Source organism: Eptatretus burgeri, chromosome 15 (genome assembly GCF_056783735.1).
Source record: "Eptatretus burgeri isolate ZD-2024b chromosome 15, Ebu_testis_v1, whole genome shotgun sequence".
NCBI lineage: Eukaryota > Metazoa > Chordata > Myxini > Myxiniformes > Myxinidae > Eptatretus > Eptatretus burgeri.
In genome coordinates, this window is record NC_140975.1 from 40,308,864 (window position 1) to 40,326,172 (window position 17,309).

General features: G+C 47.7%; 1 protein-coding gene and 1 pseudogene across 21 annotated transcripts in view; one reads left to right on the top strand and one right to left on the bottom strand.

The window, feature by feature from the left end:
• LOC147012003 (myosin phosphatase Rho-interacting protein-like) overlaps positions 1–17,309 on the bottom strand; it is a 65,102-nt gene that overhangs the window by 44,922 nt on the left and 2,871 nt on the right. For all 21 annotated transcript variants that reach the window (XR_015051602.1, XR_015051603.1, XM_085856551.1 and 18 more), the window contains 6 exons: positions 16,957–17,102; positions 16,389–16,776; positions 16,196–16,304; positions 15,979–16,080; positions 4,766–4,822; positions 4,201–4,269 (listed from right to left, as the gene is read on the bottom strand). Coding sequence is in view for 19 of the 21 variants with exons in the window: in XM_085856538.1 (XP_085712664.1) it covers positions 4,201–4,269; positions 4,766–4,822; positions 15,979–16,080; positions 16,196–16,304; positions 16,389–16,776; positions 16,957–17,102 (871 nt within the window). In the remaining 2 variants the exon portion in view is untranslated. The remainder of the gene's footprint in view (positions 1–4,200; positions 4,270–4,765; positions 4,823–15,978; positions 16,081–16,195; positions 16,305–16,388; positions 16,777–16,956; positions 17,103–17,309) is intronic.
• LOC147012004 (uncharacterized) lies at positions 6,216–7,337 on the top strand (annotated as a pseudogene).

Here is a 17,309-nt window from a genome sequence, read left to right on the forward strand (position 1 = left end):
AAAGAGAGAAAGAGAGAAAGAGAGAGAAAGAGAGAGAACGCGAGAGAGAAAGAGAGAGAAGAAGAGAAGAAGAGAGAGAGAGAAAGAGAGAAAGAGAGAGAGAGAGAACGCGAAGAAAGAGAGAAAGCGAGAGAGAGAACGCGAGAGAAAGAGAGAGAGAAAGAGAGAACGCGAGAGAAAGAGAGAAAGAGAGAGAAAGAGAGAAAGAGAGAACGCGAGAGAACGCGAGAGAACGCGAGAGAACGCGAGAGAACGCGAAGAGAGAACGCGAGAGAACGCGAGAGAACGCGAGAGAACGCGAGAGAACGCGAGAGAACGCGAGAGAAACGCGAGAGAACGCGAGAGAAAGAGAGAACGCGAGAGAACGCGAGAGAACGCGAGAGAAAGAGAGAGAACGCGAGAGAAAGAGAGAACGCGAGAGAGAAACGCGAGAGAAAGAGAGAACGCGAGAGAACGCGAGAGAACGCGAGAGAACGCGAGAGAACGCGAGAGAACGCGAGAGAACGCGAGAGAACGCGAGAGAAAGAGAGAAAGAGAGAGAAGAGAGAGAAGAGAGAACGCGAGAGAAAGAGAGAAAGAGAGAAAGAGAGAAAGAGAGAGAAGAGAGAAAGAGAGAACGCGAGAGAAAGAGAGAAAGAGAGAAAGAGAGAAAGAGAGAAAGAGAGAAAGAGAGAAAGAGAGAGAGAGAGAGAGAGAGAGAGAGAGAGAGAGAGAGAGAGAGAGAGAGAGAGAGAGAGAGAGAGAGAGAGAGAGAGAGAGAGAGAGAGAGAGAGAGAGAGAGAGAGAGAGAGAGAGAGAGAGAGAGAGAGAGAGAGAGAGAGAGAGAGAGAGAGAGAGAGAGAGAGAGAGAGAGAGAGAAACACACAGAGAGACAGAGAAACCAAAGGAACCCACATTCTCCCATATTATGCTGGTCTTTTGGAAAGAATCGCCAGCATTTTGTGCAATGTTTCATATCAGAACAGCATTGAAACAGATAAGCACAATTCACAATGTCGTCACAAAGATACTTCTCTAACAGGTGGTATATCCAGTGATGTACATCCAGCTGTGACAATTATGGAAAAACGTTATACTGAGGAAAATTGGCCACAACATAATAGACAGGATAAAGTAATACAAAAGGGCAGTCAGGTTAAAATAATTTAAATTCTAGAACATACTTCGTACAAACAAAGGAAGCACACCAACTTAGCACTGGTTGAGTTAACAGCACACGATCAAGTATCAAAACACATTATATGCTACACATTAAGAGGTACGGACAGGTAACGCAAACATGCAGGTGCCCCAAACACATTAGTGTTTCAAAGTTCTTCAACGAAAACGATTTTATTTTCTTTCTTATAGTCCTGAGCCATAAGAACAGCTGAGCACAAACCACACGAAGGTATAATTATCCTACATATTTGCATTCCAATCACACAATTAATACCTCCACTTTGTTTTCCTTCTCTGCCTTCCCCACTCCTCACCCACTCTCGCTCCTTCGTTCCATCCCTCCGCAACACATACATTTGAATATAGATGCAATGTTGAATGACAAAAGTTGCTTAATAATGTAACTATACACTATTTAACATTGAGGTCTATGATAATTTATTTGTGGGTGTACGTTTGAAAGGCGAGTAGGATGGCCAAGACTCCCAGAGTATTCACACTCACCTCTGAGTTGTCAAGCCTGTGTTTGAATCCAGAACCAGCTATACACTATCACCATGGTGTTCAGCAGGCAGGACGAGGCATCAATTTGGGCACTGTCCCTTCCATGTACATTACACGCTCAGTGTTCCTTCTGCCGGCATGATTTGGTGTACGTTAAATATCCTACGGTGTCCTTCATGAAGAGTAGATGAGCTATCGCCGGCACTATGGTCAAATTACAAATTCTTCGCATCTTCAGTCGAACATAAAGCCTGGAGAGCTGGTTTGTGAAAGACTTGGGGCAAAAGACACGCGCATAAAATTGGCCCATTGTATGTTTCCAGCAAGATGACCCAAGTAGCAGCATTTGATTTAGTAAATGGGATTAAAGCAGAATGGGATGCAGATATGACAGTGGAGTATAAGTTTAAGTGGAGTTCCAGTGGGTGTCCTCAGGTGGGTGGGAGGATTCATAAATTTCTCATTACATTATGATTTTCCTCCTGTGGAAAGCTCTCTCTCTTTTTTTTTCTTCTTCTATCTCTCTATCTCTATCTCTCTCTGATTTGGCATGAGCAGTTTCACCATTGACCACGTGTCAAAATATTGTTGCGGGGCCGGGCGTCGGCCGCGAGCACGACCGCTAGATGAAGCTGCGGTGTCGGCTCGACCGGAATTCAGATCGTACTTCTTTGGAAAACTCCAGAAAGTACGAGTCCCTTTTTGGACCGTGAAGGGTCAATATTTGGTACAGGGTTATTCGCCAATTTTCAAAATACCTAGAGACCACGTGGCGATCTACAGAGTATTCACACCCTCGACGGCACCCGTACGGAACGAGCTGCTTAGCGTACTCGTTCGTGTGCGACCCGAGCGGTTTGATCGCCGAGTTCCGTCGGTCTGATTGTCCCGTTACAACGGCCACGGAAGTGGCCTGCTAATTCCCCAGCACGCGACAAGCTCAGTCAATGGAAGAATGGACATGAACGAGCTGAAACATTGAACAAATGGGGTTTATTTATACAATAATGGGGGCAAACGAGGGAAGCACGTAAGGCAGAGCTAAACTGAATATAAGAAATGCAAGTATATACAGAAAAGGCACTTAACAGTTTACTACTTAAAGACGGGGCCCCAGACACACACGCGCACACACAAATACCCCAAAATGACCGGACCAAATGGTCTTGATTGAGACCTATCTTGGACCTGTCCGCCTCATGCGGTCTTCAAGCTGGTCGGTCCGGCGAGAGGCGAGCCGAACCCGAACACCGGTGGGCGACCCTTGCGGTTCCTGCGGGGACTGGCGTCGCTCGAGCTCTCCGTCGTGGTGAGGAGGATAAGGGCGGCGTCGACCACGACCGACCAGACAGGCTCCCTGAGACAAGCGCTCCAGCAAGACGGGATGTCCAGGCCGGGGAAATGCTCTTTCGTCCAGAGCTCTTCAGCTCTTCCACTCCTCTGCCCTCTCTCTCCTCTGCTCTCCTCGTTGACCAGCTTCTCGCTCCCCTTTTATGCGTCTCCGCCGGCTCGACCCCTCCCCCACTTGGTCCACGGAGAATCCCGGGGCTGTTCTCATTCTCTGCAGCACTGCCGCAACGGTCGTTTCTGTTGTCGTGCCCCCCCCCCCCGCCGGCTCGACCCCTCCCCCACTTGGGCCGCGGAGAATCCCAGGGCTGTTCTCCTCTGCAGCCCTAATGTAATGGTCGTTTCTGTAGTGGTGCTGATTTATTTTCCAATAAGACCCTAACTATAAAAAATTAATCACAGCGCATGGACATTTATTTACCCATTAGACAAGGGAAAGGAAGCTATCTATAAAACACATACTTACCGATATAACTAATTTATAGGACCTGAATGTTGTTTGCGATATGTTTCCAAATTCGTAACAATATTACCCACCTCCTGGTGGTGTCAGCAACAGTAAGATTTTTGCCCAAGTCATTCAACAATCGGCTATCCATGCCTGATGTTTGACTGAAGGTGGCACAGGAATGTGGAAATTATTGGTTCATGGTTTGGCATTCAGTTTCCACATTGTCTGCTTGCTTTTGAATACTCGAAGGTGCAACACGTACCATAAGGGCTCAAAATGCCAAGAAAAAAAAAAAAAAAACAAGAAAAATTGTCTTATCGAGAGGAAGCTCTGTTGCTCAGTAGAAACAAAGGTAGAGACGGGATGATGCTGACAGGACATAAGAATAAATAAATAAAAACACCGAATCTCAGAAAAATGAAACAAAATCTGAGTTCAAAGAGGTCTAACAGGCAAGAGACACTGAGGCTCACAGACAAGCCAGAAACAGAAGAAGCAATGCTGCTACAAATCCCACACGTGTGTGGCACAAGTACCTCGCTAGTTTACAAGAAGCTAACAATAACAGGATCCTAACATCACGAAGTGAGTGGACAATTAGCTCAGGTTTGGTCACCATATCCCCTTAAAGGCAGTGAGTGCGAATCGTACATTATCAAGAATCGAACATCAACAATTTCAACTAATCTATTCATCATTTCAAGTTTTTTTTTTACGTTGACAGTGGAGTTTTGTACCTCATTTCCTGTGGAATCCCGGAAGTAAAGCAGTACATTATCTTCGAGCAGGAACCAATTCTTCAACCACTGCAAAAAAAAAATAGCGCATGAATTTAACAGCTGCAGTGGCACAATGGGAGCAGAAGCAAGCTTGTCATTGCTTCGTGTTATGTGTGTGCACACAAGCTTTGTTGTCATTAGAATTCATTCCTGTTATGACACCAGAACTCACTCAGTATCGTCCACCACAACTTGCAACCAAAGTGAGTCAAGCAGCAGCAATGACCGAACGAAGCCGAATTGGAGTGATGTCGACCACCATTTAGATACGTACAAATTGGATCATCTCGATTTCTGATTTTGCAAGTTACAGCAACCATGTTTTTTGGGGTGATACGTTAAGGCTTGGTGGCATTCAACCTACAACTGAATTTGATGACAGGCTTTTCTGATGTTGCTAATGAGAAGAAAAAAAGAAAACAAGGCCCGATTATAATTCCACCACATTTGATCTTGCATCTCAATCAATCATTTCATGGATAAACAGGTGAAGGTAGCTCGTATGGTAGAACAACCATCTGACCTGTCCGTCGCCATCCATACGTGCCAGCCATCCCCTCTTTGCTTTTCCAGCAAGATCCTAAAACACAAAATTGAGAAAATAATTGGAAACTTCATCTTTCGACTGAATCGTGGAATTTTATGACACTGGCACAAAATGCAAGGCATCCATAGCAAAAAATATACCATCAGAGATGGGGAATCCCCCGCCATTGAATGAAAAAGGTCATACATATTCCAGATAATGAGGGAGGTGAATTGGAAACAAGACACCATTTGGTCATCATCTCGAAAAAGTTCCCCAGGGGTGAGGAACGTAGTAACCAATAATAATTGAAATCAGATAAGCGGTTTTCCATTTATTACAAAAAACATTTTTTTCAAGATGGCCGCCCCAGTCGGCCATCTTGGATCCAGCCACGCCCAAAACCAATAGGGTTCTTCCTTTTCAGGTGGTACATGTGTGACCCAAATTTCAAATCGATATGGGGAACAGTTTATGAGTTATCGCACTCACAGCTATAAATGTTGACGCCCGGACGGACGGACAGCCGGACGACCTGGGTGACAACAATATCGCCCATCCGCCACGCGGCGGGGGATAAAAACAAAATGAAACCGATTACACAAATAACTATGTATAGCCATTTAACCCTCTCGTACTGAGACCGGGTCAAATAATCTGCTTAGAATGCACAAGTAATGCTTCAGGAAAATTTGGGGTTTTTTAGTTTTCAGTCGACTATAAATGTTTGCAAAAACTATTTGCTTTAATTCATCATTGTGTAAGACAAATATCTGAATGATTCAAGCCTGTTTCATTCGCAGCTGCCCTTGATAAACCTCCACTTGGACCATTAATGTAGGGTGATTCCTGACAATATTGTGACGGTTCTGCAAAACAATCATCCCCAAGGCAATGGCACACGACATATAGTAGCTCTCGAGATAGGTATGTCGTTACTATTCGTTTTAGATCGTCCTTCCCTTCCGTGTAATGGGTTTATGGGTCAATATGCATGGTGGGGGCTTCAGGGCAGGTTTTTTTTCTTCCTGCTTTTTGCCTCTTAATTCTGCGCATGAGTCTTTTTCAAGCATGTATGCACGCCAAAGACCACAGCAAATGACAGCCATTAGAATTCACGTGCTAAAACGATTCAAATCGCGCGCCATAACTCACCAGGCATTTCACTTCCACCTTAACCATATTCGAACATTTCATATTTTCATGGCCCCAAGGCCACAACATTTCATACACCGTCAAGACTCCTTTATTATAATCATCACACTACTGAACCACAATCCAAACTCACCTACATTCGCTATCACCGGCTCCACCATAACGAATGATCACAACCACAACCACAACACCAGAACTCACCGCTATGCGGACGCTAACATCACCTCAATCACAGTCACTGCCGACGACCGCCACCGCCTTTTGGGACTGACAGGGAACGGGGGAGCGCAGCATGCCATTGCCGATGCTTGGGTCTGTGCAATGTAAAGCAGTTCCTGCGGCTCGATCTGGATCACGTGGGTGATCTCATGAGAGCCGGGATGCTGCTTCGGCCTGGAATAAAAGCCAGTTATCTTACATGGTGTCATAAGTTAACCGGACCTGCTGCTTTCTAACAAGCGACCATCCATAAGTACGGTATAGCGTTCCGAACTTGGAATACCCGACTATCGATTGGGATGCAGCGGATTTATTTGGAGAATTTACTCGGTTTCGAGACCACGTTCAGTTCCCGTTCGTGGGCCCGCTATCGGAGCTAAACCCAAAGCAAAAAGCTAGATGACTGGGCACGTGGATTGGTGCTCATGGCCGTGAGGTTTATAAAACGTTCACATGGGAGGAGACTGAGAAAGATGATCCCTACAAAGTACTCGGTCGTTTTGAAACGTATGTGCAATGGAGAAAGAACAAGTAGATCGCGCAGCACCGGCCCAAGTGGCGGAAACAAGAATGAGGAGACCTTTGATAACTTTGTAAAGGATCTGAGGATCATTCTGATGGACTGCGAGTATGCTGATCCCAAGGACATTCTCATAGATGCAATCATTGTTGACATTTTTGAATGCAGGGTGCAGGAAAGGTTACTGGATCAAGGTGAAGGACTGTCACTAGCAAAGGCCTTGGAGATTGGACAACAGTTTGAGTTGTCTCACAAGCAAATCCGCATCGTGCCGAATGAAGATAACTATGAACTTGGAGTGTCAGCTATCACAGCTCAGCAAATCGCATCCCAAGCCTTGTGCCTCATCACCACAGCTGCAAGCATTTAAAGCATGCGGTATATGTGGCAAGGATGAGCGGCTTTTGTGGAACCAAGGGAAATGTCCTGCAGTAGGCTCTGCCTGTTCCGATTCCAAACGCCCAAATCAATGGATGTTGATCTGCCGTAGGCGACAGCGACTGGGCAAAACACTCCACGTCAATGCTGGAGAAAACAAGGAACAACTACCTGAAGGCAATTCGGAGGTTCTTCGAATATACAAGGTTGACAACATCGGCACTCTGGCAGATGTACAAATGGTCCCAGACTGTCAGTCAGTGGCATTACGAACATTGCCTTCCCTATTGATACAGGGGCAAGATACAATCTACGTAAACTCACGGACTTTCAAAGACTACCAGTTAACACTGAACTTCACAAATCTAAAAGAACCCTGAGAACTTACTCCAACCACACCATTCGGCCAGTTGCTTCTACGGATCTTTCCCTGGAATTTGAGGTCTGGAATAGCTTCATGCGAGCTGGTCAATCTGGATCAGGAGAACGTGATAGCGGGCGAGACTGCTGAGAACCTTGGCCTCATTGCTCAATTGAGTTCCCTGGTGGGGGTTTAGTCAGCGGATGATGAATCAGTTCCCCCAGAGCTACGAGATTTTCCTGATATCATCGGTACTTCAGGGTACCCTACCAGGGGTCTACCGAATCAAAATACACCCAACAGCCAATGGGGTTGTACATGCTGCACGTCGGTAACCCACTGCGCTAATGCCTAGGATCATCAAGGAATTGAACAAGATGGTAGATAACGGCTTCGTAACTCCAGTGGAGGAGCCAACTGACTGGGTGAGCTCAATGGTAGCCGCAGTTCACATTGGCAAGCTAAGAATATGTTTGGATCTTAGAGATCTCAACAATGCCATTAAACGTGAACATTATCCCATGAAGACGGTTGAAGAGGTGGTCTCCAACATACCAAAAGCCAACTTATTCTCAGTATTGCATGCAGAGAGTGGGTTTCTGAAGATTCTCCTGGATGAGGAGTCATCAAAACTGACGACCTTCAATACACCGATGGGTCGTTTCCATTGGCCGAGGCTACTATTTGGATCAAAATGTGCCCCAGAAATATTTCAGCATATCATGGATCAAATGTTGGATAGCATTATTGGAGCCACATCGATCATGGACGATATCTTCATTGCAGAATGAGATCGAGATAATCACGACAGCATTTTAAAGCATGTCGTGGAGCGGGCCTACATCCTACAACCTCAAATTGAACATGCAAAAATGCGAAGTTAACCAAAAAGAGGTTCAGTATGTCTGGCATCTACTTACTGCAGACGGGCTCAAGCCTGATCCCTCAAGAATTGAAGCCCTTCGTTATATACCTATTCCACGGAATAAAGAGGATGTGTGGCGTTTCCTTGGAATTGTTGCTTACCTGGCTAAATTTATTCCTCAACTGAGTGAAGTTAATGCACCACTTTGAGCTTTACTGAGAGCTGATCATATTGTGACGTCCACGGGACTTGAACAGTCCCGCCAACGTAGAATGAGCCGAAACGATGGAGGCGGTTTATTTATTTATAACCCAAAGATGGCGGTTTTAATCGCTCTACCCCAAACGGGACGAGGAAGGTGGCACGAGTCGCTTTTCACTGAGTTGATAACGTTTATTTCTCTAACCAGAAATAACAAGACTCGGCAAGAAGAGGGATCCGGGGCGATTTGACGGGATTGTGGTGTGGGTTCGGGCGTGGGGAAAACACAAACAATTCCAATGGATATACCAATCTCAAACCCTCTAAGGCACCAGGTACACACACACACACACACACACACACACACACACACACACACACACACACACACACACACACACACACACACACACACACACACACACACACACACACACACACACACACACACACACACACACACACACACACACACACAACGTAGCTGGTCCTGGTGGTCAGGCTGGCCCGTGGTGTGGACGCAACAGTCCCTGGATTGGCGTCGGACGAGCTGGCGTTGCGCTCGTCAGGGGCAGGAGACACAGTGGTGCTGTCGACCTCCTGGTCCTGGCCCAAGTCTGCTCACAGCCGCCAGGGAACCAGTTCTGGCGCCAAGTTGCGAGCAGGAGAGGGAGGCAGGTCCGCCCGCCGTTCGACCCCGTACTCAGAGCCAACCGAGCTGAGGCACGAAGCACAGCAGGGCCTCGAGACACGATCAAAACAGGATCGAATCAGCCCAAACAGCACGCTCCCAGCACAACAGCCTCCACCAGAACAGTTTTTCTGTCCCGATCTTCTTCCTCTTCACCTTTTCCCCAAACAGAGCCTTTTTATCCTCGAGTCCTCGTCACTTCAAATCGAGCCGTTTTTATTGGCCCTCCGCCGTCGCCTTCCGCCAATCGTGATCACGGGGCGGAGCCATCCGCAGCACTGTCCTGTGACGTCACGGCAAGCCTCCAGGGAATACTAAAAGGGGTTTACGCAGACACACTTACCCTATCCCGTATCCCTAACTAATTACGCGACAATTATCATTTCCCCCTTGAAGAAATGGACATTTACTAGACAACTTATCACCACTGAATTGCTACTTATTACATCGAGATCCTGGTACACTCGAACAGCATGGCATTCCTAATTAAACATCCTAATTACCCTTTGAATGCATACCCCCCCTCAAACGTAACAATATTTTTGACTGGCAACCTGTACAGGAGCAAGCTTTCCATAAACTATTGGATCTCTGCTGTCAGCAGCCTGTACTGAGATACTAGGACATGAAGGCACCAGTAGACATCCATGCGGATGCAAGTCGAAGCTGTTTCGGTGACGTCTTGATGCAGGAGGGGAAGCCGGGTGCATACACTTTGCGATCCATCTCGGAGGTGGAACAATGGTATGCTCAGATTGAAAAAGAAATGCTTGCAATCCTCCACGTCTGTATGAAATTCCACTACTACATATTTGACAAGACAGTGACTGTATTTACGGATCACAAGCCACTTCAATAGCTTTTCAAAAAAAAACCTTCTGTCTGCTCCCATGCGTCTGCAGAGGATGCTGTTACGTCTGCAGTGGTACGATCTCGAGGTAGTGTACAAAAGTGGCAAAGGCATGCAGCTACAAGATGCACTATCTCGTGATTATCAGACTCACCAGTTGTTGGGACAAGAAGTCAATCTGGAGCAGATTTCTATGTTAGACTTCATTTCCATCACCAAGGAGAGGTATGTCCAGCTGCAGGAACAGACTCGACAAGAGTTACAACTTCTGTTGGACGTGATCCACACTGGATGGCCCAACTATCAAAACGAAGTTCCCATTCCATTGTGACCATACTGGGATTCAAAGAGTGAGTTAGGTGTGTCTGATGGAATTAATTATCTATCAAGGTATGCGTATAGTAGTGCCACCTAGTCTCCATCATACACAGCTCTCACCTTGGTATTGTAAAGTGCAAACAGCGTGCTTGGGAAGTGCTCTATTGGCCAACAATGAACCAACAATTCGAAGAGGCAGTGAAAAACTGCACATGTGCAGATTACTAAAATAAGCTTCCTCCGGAACTGCTCACACCGACACAAATTCCTGATTTACCATTCAACCAGGTCGCCGTGGACCTATTCGAGTACGAGTCAAAACAATCCATTTTGGTTGTCGATTATTATTCGAAATTTATAGAGAAATGTGAGCTCAAGGGTACGAGAAGCCACACGATGATTGGTGCTCTAAAATCCATCTTTAGTACATATGGTATACCTGAGGGTCTTCAGAGCGACAATGCATCCTTGTTAGTGTACAAAGAGTTCAAATCGTTCTGTTTTGATTACGGCATTAACCAAACTATTTCCAGCCCTTGATTTGCTTGTGCTAACAGTGAAGCTGAAAGAGCAGTGAAACTAACAAAAATTGTGGAAGAAAGTGGAGGACAAACATCTGACTTTGTGAGACTACCGCACCACTCCCCTAGGACACTTGGTCCCGTTCCCCTGCACAGCTGTTGATGAGTGGAAGACCACGTAACAAGCTGCCTTCAAAGCGCAGCTTACTTGTACCAAAACCCTACAGCTTTCATGAGGTTAAACGGCATTTTGACATGGAAAAGACCAAGTAAAAGTTCTATCATGATTGAGTAGCACAAGAGTGGCCACCTTTTCCGGGTCAGCAAGTCTGAATGGAACCACTTCCTGGCACTAGAAAATGGATTCCTGGTGAAATCATGCAAAAATGCAAGTCCCCTCGGTCCTTCGTGCTCCAGGCAAGAAACCGTTTGTTCCGCAGGAATCGCCAACATCTCTGATCTTCAAACAAGCTGGCCAACCACACTGGCTGTGTGTACGAGCCAGAGATGGGAAACTCGGATGATGATGAACTTCCTCCCCTTCTCTTACCAGCAATGGTGATCACTGCAATGTTTCTCCTTTGCCCCCCTCCCACTGTTGTGCTGGATGAACAGCTCCACGAGCCTGTTCCTTCTACTTCTCACTCAGGCCTTGTTGTAAAATGGCTGAACAAACCGAATCTTTGATTTGCTTCAATTTTGTGTGGGTGGGTTGCTATGTGTGGGTTTATTATTATTACTACTACTACAATGTGTGTTCATATAAATTGTTCATTTGTTGATTGTAAGTGAAATCCAATCTTTAAATTGATTTTCATTTATTTATTTTCATTCTGAAGGAGAGGAGATGTAATGTAAAGCAGTTCCTGCAACTCGATCTGGATCGCGCGTGATCTCATGAGTGATGGGATGCTGCTTCGGCCTGGAATAAAAGCCAGTTATCTTACAGTCTGGATGTGGACATCTCACTTGGAGAGCAAGTGTGCGCTGAACTCAATTCAACGCGTCAGTAGCCCTGATGCTCCACTCAATTACGGCCCCCATTTGGTACACGTTCATGGCTGGAGTGTGTGACCAAATGCCTGGCGCCATGTTAATTGTGGAGCTCAGCCACCTGTAAGAGCACAGAGCAAATAGACATTTCCGCTGCCGAACATTCACATTCTGGAGGCGTTCGTGATGGTTCTCGGCCTTGTGTGCGTTCTTGGGTGATCCTTGGTTGGTTCAACCGACAGAGCGTGGTGGAACAGAGTGAACGGGTCAGACTGGAGCAGAACAGAGTGAATGGGTCAGACTGGAGCAGAACAGAGTGCACAGAGCAGAGCGCTGGACCAATGCAGGAATCAGGCTGAGCGCAGTTATTAGAGCATTAGCAGTTATGCGTATAGATTGCCTTACACTTCATTAAGCCTATCTTCTCACACGTTCTTTTCTTTCCTTTCCGTCTCGTCTTCTCTGGATGCATGTTCATAAAAAAAAGAGCATCAGTGAATACCTGGGCCCACTAATCCACATGTTACATTTTACTCTCTGCACATCACTTAACTATCATTTGCCTATCATCGCTCCCTCATCGCATCGCACCTCCTCCGCCCACGTACCTTAGATACCCTCAGTTTTCCTCCTCGGCGACTGGGTTTGCGCAGGTCCATCGACCTCGCCTGTTAATAAAGAGGTCGCAAACATGCAAAGTAGTGATAACCCTGCCAGGAATGGCAGTACTAATCGGCATTCATGGTCAATTAGCAACCTGCTGAGCCAGAGTTATCCGTGTTTGGTGGCCTCAGGACCGGGTGGCCAGGAGGAAATCAAGCGCTTCCCCTCGTGGCAAACCTCGAACTCCGAGCCGTAATAATATTGTTGCGAATTCGCGCCCGCCGGCGTGCGAACGGCCACGTGACTCGAATCGCGGCAGGTCACCCACCGGACGGACAACTCTGTCGTGACCCTCTCGGACTAACGCCGGGAGCTAGTCACGGGTGGGCCTTTCGGCCTCACCACGATCGTGCCAATCGGCCACCCGCGTGGGATAGGGTTGTTCGCCAAACTCGACCTACCTAAGTACCCACGCGGAGGGTAGACCGGGCGATCGCACCTCGCCGCAGGTCGACCCCGGACACGGGCCGCTTAAGCGACCCGTTCCGTACTATCGGGATAACCGAGCGGTGTTATCGTCGGCCTCGGCGGTTCTGATTAATTATCGGGCGTATTAAGCCCACTACCAACCCTTAACGTGAAGCAAGATGGAGATTCAACTAAAGAAAAGACGAAGCGAAACGGGAAAACAGTTCAACATAATGCACATTAATTCCGCGGCACACGGAAAGCACACATATACAATTAAAACAATTATGCACAAAAAGCAGATGTAACAAAAGAAACAATGACGCAGAGATACTACCGAATAAGACCGACACATGGCAACACTTAACAGTTTTACTTCACCAGACTGGTGCCACACATACACACACACGTTTACACAGAAACAAAAGAAAAGGGCCACCCTCAAAGACAAGGGGGCAGACAGGGCCTTTGGGCCAATATTTGCACGGGACCTGAAAGAGCGGTCAGGTCCGCGAGACCGGGTGGGTCCTACCGGTGTCTTTGTGATGAGCCGCAAATGTGGCAGCGCGGCGGTGCCCTGACTTCGTGCTCCTTCGCGGGTTTCGTTGGCACTGCTTGGAGTGGGGTGGGAACAGAGCCCCCTTTTCGCACTATCTCAGTGCGGGGGAAAAAGGGGGGGGAATTGTTGATGCTCTGGGGAAAGAGTATAGCCGGCTTGCTTGGGTCCCGTGACGAGCGATTCCACCGCGACCTCGTCGCCGACCGCCGTCTTCCTTGCCTCGGACCCGAGCTCCTCAGTCTCTTCCCCCAATTCTCCTCAGCCGACTGCCGAAAACCACCGGGACGCCCTCTCCTCCCGACTAAACTCCGCGCTCCAAACTGCCTCTGCCCAAAACTCTCTCCGCTCTTCTGCCACTGCAGACTCTCCGCTCTTCCAAGGCCGACTCTGCCCAAACCGACTCTGCTTTTCTGCCACTCTCCGCTCTTCTAAAACCGACTCGACCCAAACTGACTCTGCCGAGATTCGCCTTGCACTCGGCGCTTTATAGGCCGGCAGGAGAACCCATATGCAAATTTCTGGATCAGGACGAGCTCAGGGGTGGAGCCACGCTCGCCCATTGGACGGAGGAAAAGGGGCGTGAATCTCCCCTGATCCTAGAATTTGCATATCTCGATTCCACACAGACGCGCCTGGAGGCGGGGCCAAACCGCCCCGCGCTTGCTGATTGGACGGATCAGAAGTGGGCGTGCAGCATTCCTGATCCGAATTCTCCTCGGAAAGGCCGCATTTTGCACTCGCGGCTCGGCGCGCGTCCCGTACGAGCCCAGGACAGCCTGACGCTCGGTGCTCCCAGGTGGTGTGGGAATGGCCGCAGAAGGAGAGAGGTGAAGGTGGTGGAGGGTTTATGGTGGTGGTTTATGGCCCTGGTGCCGTTTGGAATGGCGGTGATGCGATGTTTGCGGGAGCGAGTTGTGAAGGTAAAGATCGTGGCTGTTGGCGTTGTTGTGAAGCGGCGTTGTGGTTGGTGGTTGTTGTGTGATGGCGGTTGAGACGTGGTTGGTTCAAAATAAAGATAGAACAGAAAAACGGCTATCTCAAAGGGTCGCAGCCCGAATGAATCACATTTATTCCCTCTAAACAACGGGTTTGGGCTAACTACACTTGTACTTACAGAGATATCTCACCTACGGGACCTGAATGGTGGTTTGCAAATTTCCTCAACCGCAACAATATACAAGTCTGAATCTTACATCATCAAAGGGTAGTGCATGTAACTCTCCTTAAAGCATGACTCACATTTGCTCTACGGCTAGGATACGGTGGCTGTACCCCCCCCCCCCGAATTGACAGAAACGTGCGGCGGCTGCAGAGTTTCTGAGGTGGCCTCAGGGTGGCCCTACGCCGTATGGCTATCTTTTACAGGCCGGAGGGGTCTCCGTGGAATTAAAGCACGGAGTAATAACTTTTTTCATTTCTCGGTTGGCCGTAGCAATTCGACAAGCCGTAGCCATGACGTAGATGTGTTCCATGTCGACCGTACGTAGGGCGTATGGTGGGCTTGCGTTATTCGTGCGTTTTCCGTAGGCTCTTATCAATGAAAAATGAATTTTGCGAACCCCCAAAAAATTACGGCGGCCGCACTATTTCCACGTTCGCCTTAGGGCCCCCTGCGGACACCTTGAGGCTACCTTGCGTCTGCCTTGAAAATTCTATGGCCACCGCAGGGACCCCCTAAGGTCACCGTGCGACATCAAATCAAAGACCGTACGGCACCCCCACATTTTCGGTCTCCACAATTTCTAAATACCCCATGCGGCTACCCAAAAAATAAAAACACATGTGACTGCTACATTGTGTGACCGTGGAAATACTGCGGCCACCCTATAATTACTAGTGGCCGTAGATTTTTTAGACCCTATGGCCGCCGAGCCAAATGTGACTGAAGCATTACCAACCCACCCCTCACCCAAAACAGTCTTTTTCACACACGTTAAAATTTTTTTTTTTTACAGAATCTTGGGCTTATTGTGGAATGTACATGCACATACACATCAGCACAAAGCCTCAGAGAAACAAAACAAGAATGGCAGGGATTAGGACAATGAGACAAACCAGCCATTGAGCGTGGGGGAAGTGCCGTCACTTCCTGGGGCACTCTGGGTACCAGCGACACCTCAACAATGATGCTGCCTTTCTCGCTACACTCAGCAGGGCGTTTCCAAAGCAGGAATTTTCTCCTCCCTAACGATACCAACCTGTGGGAACTGTCTGTGCTCTTATCCTTTTTAAATGCTGAACGTCAAGCAAATAAGCAGCATGTACAATTTTTTAAGTCTTTCGTATAACTCGGCCAGGGTTTGAACCACCAACCTCCTAAGCTCGGAGTGGATGCTTAACCATTACAGTGCTACAATTTATACTTATAAGTCTCATTTGATTTCCAGCATGAAGCCTCAGGGCAACAAAACAATGGCACAGATTACGACGACACACTGTCAGTAGGCAGACATGCATTTTGTGAACTCAACTCAACATCGACATGAGGAAGGCCTGGGCTTAACTCACCACCTCAGTAGATTTCGTGCTCCGTCTGTCAAGTGACCTGGATCGTTGGGAGATCGACTTTGGAGATGCACATTCTGGTTCGTATACCTTTTCATGTTTCCCCTGCACACAGCATCTCACATTTAAACAAGATCATCCAAACGGCTAACTTATGGCTCATGGGTTTTTTTTTAAATGACGATGAGATGGGACTCTGATAGGTAAACATTTGCGGTACCTTCTCTGCTCTGCAAGCTGAGCGGCCGCGCCGAGGTGCCACATTATAATTACACCCAGCTCTGCTTTGATCCTCAATCCGACCAAATTTTGCTGGAGCCTGGACCTTCCTGCCCAGATCCAAAGCAAGGAATCACCAAAGCAGGCCGGTTGCTATACTATGATTCATGCTAGAAAACGTGGCATCTTCTCACCTGCGTTCCTGACCAAAAATCCGCTCCACTTCATCGCGTCCCGGGCTGCGTGTGCGAAGCCGCTGCTCAAGCCGCCTTCGCTCCACGTCGAATGCCTGCCGCTGGCTGATTCTTCGTGCACGTGGAACATCTGCCAATGCTGCATATTCACGACCAGTACGCCGACCCTCACGGGTGCACGCTTCCCTGCCAATTGCCAACGTTTGAGAACCAGCTGAAGACGTCACCAACGATGCTTCTCTTTGGTCCGAGCTTGGAGACCCAAACCCTGCATTGACCTCAATATGTCCCTCCACTTGCGCCGCCTCATGGTCGGGTGGTGGAGAGTGGATTGGAGGTTGCCCTGAAGGTCTCGGCTTTGGAGAGGTTTTCTGATAATAACTGGGTCCTGAAGAAAGGGTGGAGTGATTTGTCATCAACTGCCAGGGTTTTTGTCTTTACATCAGTTGCACAATTTCACCAGGTACTTGCAACATGCTGTTACACTCGATATCCCCGTGACAGGAAACAAGATCCCACTCAGCCTGGAGTTAGCTGCAAGCGAGGGTAAAGATTACCTGCAACTTACCTTTGTCCGACTCATGTCGACTCGTGCCTTGGCCTGAACTATCCACTCTTGTTCTTCTGGTCACCTGCTTTCCCTGGACATTTGAAAGTGCCATTGGTGATGGATTGTGATGCCCAGAGTCCGACGACAAGAAGGACAAATCCTTGCTGTGACATTGGCAGGAATTTGAGGACGTTAGAAAATTAAAAACAAATATGTAAATAAAAAGGATAAACTTTTTGGATTTGTAAATATATTGAGAAAATTTTAGGAAGGGGCAGAGGTTTCAATGAGGATTAAATAAAAAATAAAAAAGAGGGTGGGGGCAGGAAGCGATATGTCTGAAGAGGTACTGGCTTGAACTGTTTTTTTTT